The sequence below is a fragment of the Emydura macquarii genome, unplaced genomic scaffold (genome assembly GCF_026122565.2).
Source record: "Emydura macquarii macquarii isolate MOO-44397 ecotype Brisbane River unplaced genomic scaffold, CSIRO-AGI_Emac_v2 contig_1043, whole genome shotgun sequence".
NCBI lineage: Eukaryota > Metazoa > Chordata > Testudines > Chelidae > Emydura > Emydura macquarii.
This window is the reverse complement of record NW_027131180.1, coordinates 15,983,420-15,994,640: the sequence shown is the minus strand read 5'-3', so window position 1 is coordinate 15,994,640 and position 11,221 is coordinate 15,983,420. Positions and strand designations below refer to the sequence as shown.

Sequence of the window (11,221 nt, the reverse complement as noted above, 5' to 3'; positions counted from 1 at the left end):
AAAGTATTTATTTACCAGTTCAGTAAACAGCAACAAAATTAAAGGCTGCAAACATGCTGAAGTTCATATTTTTTAAAACAGAGAATTCAGACGAACAAGTAAGAAAAAAAATTCAGCCTCTGAGTCCAGCTCCCACTGTCACCTCCAGTAGCAAGGACCCAGCCATGGTCAAAAGAGTGACACTAATCCTTAAGGAAAAGAAAACTCATTCTGCTCCTATGAATATGCAATCAAAGCTTTTTCTGAAACACAGTCTTTGCAGTAGGACCAAGCCTCTAAACTCACTGCTTTGCACTCAGGTGGAGTGAGAATTCTGCAGAAAGCACACTGGTTCTCAGAGTGCACTGTGTGGACCGCTGATGGTCACTTAGGATCTGATCCAAAGCCTGTTGAAGTAAATGGAAAAACTCCCATGAATTTCAAGAAAGAAAAAGAAAAGAAAAGCTAAAAAACACATTGAATATTTTCCTATTACTTTTCCATGCAAGCAATTGCTGTAGTCATGACATCATCGTGAATGGGAAGGGAAGTGGTTTGTGCAATAGCTGAGCTACTAGATTGCCTGGAACTGGCCTCAGCTCCAAAGTGATGCTTGAATTTAGATTCTAATGTCCTTTGCTTCTCTTTCAAAACGTTCCTGCACTAGGCCCCACATCATTCTGATTTTATTACCCACATTCCTAGAGGTGGTGGTACTGTTTGGATGCACTGTTTGCTCCATTAGTCACAGACTGAGGCTAAGGGCTTGTCTACACTTACCTCTGAGATTCGGCGGCAGTCGACCGGAGTTACTCAAGCTACGCAAAAAACTTGCATAACTCCCATCGACTTCTCTGCTTCTGTTCTGCGCGCCGTCTTCACTGCACTGCGCCAACGGGAATCGCATTCCCATTGACACAGCGCTATGCCATTTGAGAAGCTGGTCTTAATACGTCGATTTCTGGATCGACTGAGAGGGTCTTCACTGACTGCTCAGTCGATCCAGAGAATCGATCTGACGACGGCGAATTTGCTGCCGTCAGTGAAGACATAGCCAGAGAATAGGGAAAGCAGATGAGGGAAGTGACATTTTAGATAGTCAGGAGTGGGGAGAAGTATGCTACAGGAAGTTCAGAGAGGAGAAGGCAGAAACAGTTGAGGTGAGAAATTTGCCACCATCAGTGAATGTTTTCAGCCTATGTTTTCACTGATGGCGGCAAATTCGCCGCCATCAGATCGACTTCTCTGGATCGACTGAGCGGTCAGTGAAGACCCGCTAAGTCGATCCAGAAATCGACGTATTAAGACCACCTTCTCAAGTGGCGTAGCGCTGCGTCGGCGAAATGCAGTGAAGAAGGCGCGCAGAACAGACGCAGAGAAGTCAACGGGAGTTACATACTTTTTTTGCGTAGCTTGTATAACTTTGTTCGACTGCTGCCGAATCTCCGAGGTAAGTGAAGACAAGCCCTTAGTTCCCTACAGCTCCTATTTCACATTCTAGCAAAAGCACGGTATTTTACTTTCATGCAGCATTCAGCAGGAATTGTTTCCCTTTCCTTTTTATTACACTGTAGCTATGCTATTCATTTGTGATAACCAGTCTTTTCTGAATTAATTCAGAGATGCCAGACATATTCAGCTAGATATGCAACAAACTGGAGGGTAAACTACATTAATCTGATGTTCTGGTAATCAAGATCACACACTCTTTCAGGAAGGAACAGTCTTAGGTCAACACAGTTCCTTCCATCTTACACTGGCATACCAAGGACCATAGGCATGCACACGGGGTGCAAGGGTTTCAAACATATGGCCCGCGTACCTTTTTGGATGTGGCACACGGCACCATCTCGCTGTGTTTGAGGGTGATGCTGAAGGGTAGAGCTGCTGCCGAAAGCATGGAGGGCGCGCGATTTCTCAGCGGACGGCAAGACACAGTGAGCTGCCGCTGAAGAAGAAGGAGCTGCGAGATTTTGCAGCAGATGGGAACACGCTGCGATCTGCCACCGAAAGTCCTAGTCTCATGACATTTCTCGGGAGAGACTAGGATGTGGCGAGAATTCCACCGGCGGGTAATTCAAATGTGGCCTGCTGGTGGAATTGAGTTTGACACCCCAAATAAAGATTCCCTGGGTGCACACCCTAATGAAAATTCCCTGGGTGCACACACCTATGCCAAAGGCGGAGAGTGACAGGTTTTATCAGTGTCAGCGTTAGAGCAGAAGCTTCCCATGGTAGGAACCGTGCCTTTTAGGCACAGAGCCAAGCACACTGCTGGTGCTCAGTAAATAATACCATATTACCAACTGGCATTTTTAATGTCCAGAACATCAAAGGCTTGAGTCAGGGAAGTGAAATGCACCAGGTACGAGGGTGGAGCGGTGGTGCCACAGTTGGAATCATATCAGGAGTAAACCAACAATCTAAGAAGTAGCCCTGAGGTTCAAGGGGAAAGACTGAGTGAAAGGCTGCTCCTGAGTGCTGGCTTGCTATATCCCCACCGGCCACTTGCCGTTGATAACAGAGGGAGGGAATCCAGAACCCAAAAGGTTAGATTATGTTATTACCTCCATTAAGCCAAGCACCTAGTCAACATTTGGAGCTTTGTAGGGGGTTCCCGCTAAAAGGAGAAATTTAAGATGGAGTCTGGTACTTGTGATGCAATTTTCTTTATTTACAAAGAACATATTAAGTTCCCTTTTCCTGACCACAGGAGACACCAACCAGCGGCCTTGATCACAGCACCAAAATCCATTCAGCCTGCATCCTCCAAAAGCTCTCTCCCACTTCTCCCCTCCCACATACCCTATAAAACCTCCCACCCACATGGTCAACATTTCTGGGTGAGCTCATATACTCCCTATCTCAGGGAGGGCTGCTTAGCTATCTCTTACAGCTATATCTTCAATGAGGAGGCGGAGTTTAGAGGAGGTTTGCCAAACCCACAACATTTGGACACCAGCCTCCACTGGCGGTGGCAAGGAGTTACTCTGCCTCAGAGGAAGCATCAGCGCTCCTTAAGAACACAGCACATTCACTAGTACAGATAGGTGAAAATTCTCAGCCAAGGCTTGGGGTGGGGAGAGGGGGAAATTGTTTTGGTTTGGTTTTTTGAGCCAAAAAGTGCAGATTTGGTTCAACAAACATTTTGTGATTCAGTGTTGACTTCAGTAAATTGTTTTGGTTAAAAAAAAGAAAGAAAGAGATTATTGAAATATCAATAGTTTGACATTTCTGAAACATTTTGATCTTTTAGAGTAGATTCACAAGGAGATTTAGGCACCGTTCACCAAATGGAAGGTGGAGGTGGTGCCCCCCTTATGCCCATTGGTGAGCATACTTCCATGGGATGTGGGAAACGTTCAAATTCCCACTGAAGCACGGACTTAAACCCAGGTCAGGTCTTCCAGACCTCCCATGACCGTCCTAACCACCAGGCTGTTGGATATTCTGGGGTGGGTCTTAATCCACTGTTCCACTGTGTACAAGTATTAATTGGAGCAGAGACCAGAACGCAGGTGTCTCTTCCCCCTCCCGGGTGAGTGCCCTGCCACTAGGCTATAGCATCAGTCTCACTTTCCGGCTGCACCCTATGAAGGGTTTAAGAGCACACATGCTGCCGCTGTACTAGGAATGCCCAAGTGCAGGGGCTGAAGTTCTGCCTGGGTCTTAGATTAGGCAAGCAAGACCAGGGAAATTTTTTCCCCCATTCCCTCTCGATTGTGCTCTAATTTAAGGATAAGATAGCATCTAGCCAAAGCTCGTTAGAAGCAAATATTATAAGATGAAAAAGAGACGACCTGTGCATGCCCAGGGAAGAGCACACAAGCTACAGGCTCAAAATACATCTGGCTTGAGGGCAAACAGGAGAGAGCCATTAACAAAATGTATGACTTTGATCATTGAAGCTTTTGACACTGACTGTGGACAGTAGGTGCTTTTCCTTGAATGGTTTGCAACATGACAACAACCTCTAAAGTCAACATGAGAGTGGGCGGGGGAGAGGGGGACAATCAGGAGTATACTGAAGAGAAAAAAAAATGGAAAGCAGCAGCAACATGTGAACAACCAAGCACAAGCATTTTCACAGGAATCAGCGTTCAGCTATTTTCTGTTTTACTTTGGGAAAACTTATTTGCCCAGCAAATAAACAGACTCATTAGGACTACTTAGAAGGAAGTCTGATCATTAGTTTTGTCAGGCAGGGAGGTGTTTTTGTCTTGTTGGGGCATGAGAGGGGAACAGATAGCACTGGAGTAGAGGGCCAATGTTTGATGAAAAATAAGTTGAACAAAGTGAGTTTCAAGGAGGTATCTGGAAGACACCGGGGCTGTTTGGTATACAGGCTGTTCTAGGCACAGGGAACAGCATGAAAAAAAGTGTCATGGAGGCATGAGTGGGAGAATGCAATGGAAAGAACATAAGGAGAGAGGATTGTGCAGAGCATTGGCTGAGAAAGGATGAGTAGGAGGAAAGTCAGATGTAGGCAGGGGCATGAAAAGTTTGAAGGAAACAGAGCAGGGTACGAGTGGAGGGGATGGGGCTGATTGGAGCAGCAAGAGGGAAGTATGACTTCAGCTGAAGCAGTTTTATAACCTGGAGATGGTAGGCCAGAAAGGATGAAGTTATTACAAGTCTAGGTGATGACACACAATTTTAGCAGATAGGACAGAGAATGTGGAGTGGTTTATGGAGAAGTTATGGAAGCAACGTGATTTGGCAAGAGACTAGCTGCAGATGGAGAAGGACAGAGGAATCAAAGATGATCCCAAGATTATAAGCCTGACTAACAAGGTAGAGGGAACAGTTATCAGTGAGAGAGAAAAACAGTTCAGTTCAGTTTTGACAGGTGTAGCTTAAGAAATCTGTGGGATATCCAGGAAGATATACTGGAGGGGCAGGACTGGATGTTAGGGCATAGCTCAGAGTAGAGAAGTGGACTTCTGAATCACCAGCATACGTATTGGTATCAGAATGTGTGGAGGAGGATGAGGTCACCTAAGGATTAAATGTTGAGGGAGAGGAAGGAACAGCACTGAGGAACAAGAAGAGAAAGTAGGAGGGAAGCCAAGAAAGCAAGATGTCAAAGAAGCACAGGGAGAAGATCAGAAGCATAAGGGAGGGGCTAGTCTTCAAGGAGACAGGGAGCAAGGACAGTTAATACAGAAAGAGTAAGCTTTTTTGGTCTGGGTAGGAGGTGGTCTAGGGTGACCTTTGTGAGAAGAAGGTGGAACACAGACCAAAGTCTCTTGAGGAGAATGCTGGACGCTATAATGAGGGAACCAAATAACTCACTCCAGGAGGTTGGCAGTGAACAGGAAGGAGATAAAACAGTAGTTGGAGAGGCTGGCTGGGTCAAGGGAGGATTTTTTTCAGGATCAAAAAGACAAAAGCAGGCTTGAAGGCTGAGCCAAATGAAAGAAGTAGAAGATGAGAGAGGAAGCAATTGAGAACGATAGGTAGTAAGGAAATGGGGGCAAGAGAATGAGTAGCGAATTTAAAGATATGAAGCAGGGAGATCTCTATCTCAGAGACCACGCTAAGGAAATGGAAGGGACAGGGATTAAGAGTCCTGTCAAAATAATCTTAACTTTAATAGGAAAGATTCAGGGCAGACTAAAGAAGGAGAATTTTGGGGAGAGGGGAAAATGGGATAGTTACCAGGGCTGGTGGCATGAGAGCTGTGCATAGGGGAAGGATTAGGGTTAATAAATAAAGAACAGACCAGAGCTCAAAGGTAAGAAGGCAAATGTATAATGTTTGAATTTGCCATAAGCACAGGTCTTCCTGTACATCTGCTCAGACTGAAACTAGGAGTGGAGATAACAAACCTACGCTGGGGGGTGGCAGGGCAGCCAGAGAGGCAGTGAAAGAGGACAACAGAGTCAGAGCAGAGGTAACATGGCTCATGGTTTTAACAGAGGGGAAGGATCTGAGGGAGAAGTTTGGGGCTGAGCAGCAGAGAAGTCCTACAGGCGAATAGTCTGGGAGTCCTGAGAGGTGTGAGTGGCAGGGCTGACAACAGATGAGCACTGACAAGCAAGCAGTGTGGGAAGAGCTAAGCTGGTGATTGAGGAATGGGAATTCACACAGAGGAATCAGAGAACACACCACTGAAGAGTGTAGGCAGCCACAATCGTAATACTGCTACCCCACAGCGTCCTCATTTGTTCTTTTCCACATTTGCACATTCTCCCTCCCACCAGGGCCTCCTGCCATCTATACAGAGCAGACGATTATCTCCCAGCCTTCAGGAAAAGCAGAGAAAAGCTCCCCCTACCCAGTACAGCAGGAATTCCCAAAGGCATCAGGCAGGAAGCAGAGCTGGGGGGAAGGGGTGTTACTCCACTTCCTGAAAGGGTGGCGCCAGCTCCGCTCGTATGATTAAGGGGTGCAAGGCCGTTTGCTCACCCTTGTCCTCTCCTAACCCCTTTGATAGTACTAGCACCGCTGCAGGGGATAGCCTTGCCCTGGCCAGAGTGCCATGGCTGGGCTTGCGCCTGATTTCTCTGCATGGGGATGGGAAGGGATCCCTGAGTCCCCACCTCTTCCCTCTGCAGTCTGGCTCTTCATGAGACTCCACATAAACCTGTGGCCTTTGCCAGCTGCCTGGCCATAACCCAGAGGATGGCGGAGAACGGAGCCTTTGAAGTCTGTTAGTTAACCAGAGGCTTTATTGCGGGGGGAGGAGGGTCAACCCGAGTTGTGGCCATTTTGCACTGGCTCTGGTAGTGACAAGGGACTGCAAAGTAGCCTTAAAGCTCCCTGGTAAAACACCCTGATGTAAGGGGTCTCACATGCAGAGCCAGCATAGCCGGCTCCATGACAGCCCCACAAAACTCCCCCAGCACAGGGGGCATGATGGAGGCGGGACAGCGGCGGGATGGAGTGCAGCCAGAGTGCTTCTTGCAGCAGCTCTGTGATTGCTGGAGCAGCCGTTGGCGCAGTTAAACTAGAACACAAGCTATGCAGCCCTCGGGGCAACTCTAACCTACTCCATGGGCTGATCCAGCCTCTGTCTTTGGGGTTGGGAAGGCACATTGCCTCCCGTATTGGTCCTGGTGATGGGCTCAACAATAGCCTGAGAATGAATCAGTCTCTATGTGTATTGATAGCTCTATCCTACTTGTGGAAGTACAGCATTTCCAAAGGACAATAGCCACCCCACAAGTGAGTCTCAGTCTCTGCTCCTTTACTGTCATCAACCAGTTCCCCTGCAAATTAGATAGGAGTGCGAAGGTAAGATGGGAAACTCAAAGAGCTCAGAATCAAAGCTGTTTCTCCCCACCTCCCCGCAGCCCCATTCATTTAGAAAGGCTATTTAGGCATCTTTCCCATGCTGAATTCCACCCACCCTTATGTTTCAGAGAACTCGTTACACAGTCAGAAGCCCATTCCACATTTTGAGAGTTGTCTTGCAAACCCTCTACCAGCCATTGTAAAGGTTTCCCTCCACAGAGCTCCAGGTAGCTGCCATTTGGAACCGGTGACTCAACAAATAAGGAAACTCGTTGTTTCTGGTAATTGCTCACTAGTTGGACATGGTTCCTGCTTTCACTTAGTCCATGATTGCAGGGCAGGAAGTATTTGGGTTAAGAGTGGCAGCCACAAAAAAAGCCAACCATACAAAAGAAGCAGCTGGAAAAATGAAATGCAGGAAAATATAGATAAAAGATCAACCAAGACAGTGTCAGGAGACCTGCTTAAAGCACAGCTGAACCCTGGCCCAAGTAAAGCAAGGGTCCATTTGGTAGCACCTGTGTCATTAGCGCAGTTTATGGACACAGTTAATGTCTTACCTGTACTACATAAAGGAGCCTTGCCTTAATCATCTTAGTGAAGAAGTGTCATAGCTGGTTCCCTTTGATCTTGTCTACACTAGACTTGTTTTCTGAAAGCTTCCAATTGTTCCTACCATCAGTATATCTCCACCAGGGTAGCAATGGAAGGAGAGTCGTAGACAAGGGGCTGCTGGCTGCAGCTGTTTAACCTCTGCGGCTTTGTCTGCACTACAGAAACTTGTGGACATAAGGGTATGTCGACATTCAGCCACCGCTATAAGGTTGCTGATGTCCACACTGCTCTCCTTGGGTTGGTGGAGCGCGTCCTCATCAGGACCACTTCCACCGACCTAAAGGGCAGTGTGGGGGGAGCGGAGAGAGCCATCTCTTAGCTCCCTGCAGGGAGCCCACAGGCTCTCGGACTCCCTGTGGGCTGTCCTTCTCCCCTCCACCGATCCCTGCCAGGGCGCGGGGACTTCTCCGCTCCCAGGCTGGGAACTGGCTGCAGCCCCAGGCAGCTTGCCCGGTCCCAGCTCACCAGGGCTGCAGCCTCCCCCACCCTTACTTGTCAATTTCACTGCTCTAGCAGAGACAAGTATGATAGCCCGTCCACCGCGCTAAGGGGACACAGTGTCTACACTGACACTGTGTCGCTCTAGCTCTGCCGACAGGGGCTCTATGCCCCTTGTCTAGGGCCAGGTCTACACTTACCTGAAAATTTGGTGGCAGTCAACGGGAGCTGCTTGTGTAACTCCCATCAACTTCATAACTCCTCTTCTGCGCAGCATCTTCACTGCGCTGTATCAATTGAGGGGGTGGTTTTATTGTGTCAACTTCCAGATCGATTCAGCAGGTCTTCACTGACCATTCAATCGATCCAGATAGATCGATCTGATGGCGGTGAATTTGCCGCCGTCAGTGAAGACATACCCTAGGTGGTTTTATTTTGTTGACAAAACAACGGTCATTGCAGTGTGTACACCAGGACTGTTTTGTCGACAAAAGCTGACTTTTGTCAACAAAACTTCCTAGTGTAGACAAGGCCTGTATGTGATCTAGGCATGTTCAGAGGAAGGTAAGAGAACACAATAATTAAAACACTAGCAGCGTCCTCCTGGAGCCTTATCTACCCTATTGCTTTCTCCAATGCTACCAGCCAGGGATCTGAAGCTGTGGTGATAACAGTGGGGAAGTGTTAGGAAAACAATCCTTGTGTAGGCAACTAGGAGTGAAATCCTGGTCCCACTGAAATCAATAACAAAACTTCCATCAACCTCAATGGGGCCAGAATTTCCCCTACATAGCCTTTTTTTTCTTTTTTAAAGTATGAATGAGTAAGGTAAGATGGACATACCACCAACTCAGTTAAAAGAAAAATAGCATTTGTTTTATTTGTTACAAATAGATTTTGATTAATATGGAAATAATTCTAATTATAATAAAGTTAATGAGCCAAGTTTTTCAAGCGGGTAAATCAGCATTACTCCCTGGACTTCAATAGAGCTCTGCCCATTTACCCCATTCGAGGTTCTAACCCAATATAGATCTAATTAATAGGAGTGATCAGACATTTTTGTCCATGCTGAATTTGGATTAGTGTGCTAATGAGATTATGAATTCAAATATTAATTGCTGTATTTGATAAACACAGGCCTGATGCTACAATGAGCTGGGCACAAGCTGTGGCGGGGGGCATTGGTCGAGATTTAAAACAAATCACAATTAAGCAGCCTAAAATGACTCTCTCTTTCTTTCAAGACTCTTACATTTGAACATTGTGAAATGTTTATATCTGACATTTATTTTAATCGATGTCAAATAATCAATTTTATTTATTACATTTATTTTATTACATAAATTATTACATTTATTTTAATCAATCAGTGTCAAAATATTAATGAACAAACAGCTATTAAGGAAACAAACAAAAGTGTTCACTTTAAAAAAAAAACCTTAAGACTATAAGGTGCATATTAAGTGTTTGTGAATGGTTATTAAGCTGCATTAAAATCAGAGTCCTGAAAGAAAAAAAAAAAGCTACATTTGGCTGCAAAAATCCAATTTCCTGTAAAGAAAAAAGGGCTTTATGTGTTTTGTTTTCCTGGAAAATATTATTCAAATTGGAGCATTCAGAACATTTGCACAAGAGTGTTTGCAAAACACTCTACAGTGTTATGGGTTGTACATTATAAATATTGATGTTGATTTTTTTGGAGTAAAGATTAGAAAGTCAGGGACCAATTCTGCTCTTGTTAATGTCCATGGGAGTTTTACTATTAGTTTTACTGAGTTGCAATGGGAGGAGTTTCAGTCTTAAAAGCTCTTCATAAATTCCAAGTTCTAAAGAAAGCAGTATTAGTTTTAAGATTAAATTACCTTGGAGGGAAGAAATGAGGACTGCACCAAAAAATAAGGCTTCCCCACTGGTTCCCAAGTGTTATGGGGTAGATCTTTAGCTACACCTGCACTTAGTGTGCATAGTGGGAGGAAAGTGACTTTAAGCCACTTCTGTGCTTCCCCCCCACCATCACCTTTGGCCCTTGGTGTAATTTAGAGCAGACTGAGGGCTGCTCTTACCTCTGCTGATGAGGCTAGTAAAGATGGCAGGAGATTTCTGCACTGGGGGGTGCCTGAGATTAGGAATGTTTCCTGAACCCTGTACTGCTCTGGAAGTGCAGAGTGGCCAGAACAAGGGCCAAGATCTGGCTCTATGTAGCTCAAAAGAGCTGGTCAGAAAGACCATAAGAAATAGTTTCTATCTGGAAGGCAGAGGAACATCAACCACGTTGACAAGGTAAAATGATCCCTAATCACTGAGGGAAGCTAAATAGTTAATTACGTAACTTGAGTTTGTTTCCAGTTAGTTTATGTTGGGTTAAATTTTGCATCTTAATGTTAAAAACGTGGACATTGTACAGTATTTAAAATACTTGATCAACCTTATATAACCCCTTTTATTATGTTGACAAAATTTGTTCTATTTTTACCAGTTTCCATCTCAAACCGAGGAGACTGCTGATTTGGTAAAGATTTATTTCAGCAGAACCTCTTCCCACCATCATCCCTCCCCCACTCCCAAGTCCCTTCCCCACAGATGCATGAAATTCATTGTGGTTTATTTTCATTTTCTACATTTTCATACTGACAAGACTCCCTGGACACCACAAGCAGAGGAGAGGCCTGGCGTGGTCTGGTGATGAGCGCAGAGAACTTTGCGAAGACATCTGCTTTTAGTTTTGCATAGGCAGCTGGGGCAAAAAATATCACTTCTCTCTGCCTCTTATTACCCAGCAGAGAAATGGGGATAATTTGTGAAGCTTGACATTGGTACATTGCTCTGAAATCTTTGATTGAAGTGCACAATACAATTGTGAGGTGGTAGGTATTAATTCCAACAGTGACAGTTCACAAACAAAAACACCTACATCTCAATTAATAAAGTCAGGCTTAATCCATTTGTC

General features: G+C 45.5%; 1 protein-coding gene across 1 annotated transcript in view; it reads right to left on the bottom strand.

The window, feature by feature from the left end:
• Window positions 1–11,221, bottom strand: part of HSF2BP (heat shock transcription factor 2 binding protein) — a 167,086-nt gene continuing 155,865 nt past the window's right edge. The window contains exon 7 of the mRNA XM_067545322.1: window positions 1–386. Within this exon, the coding sequence (XP_067401423.1) occupies window positions 368–386 (19 nt within the window). The 3' untranslated portion in view covers window positions 1–367. The remainder of the gene's footprint in view (window positions 387–11,221) is intronic.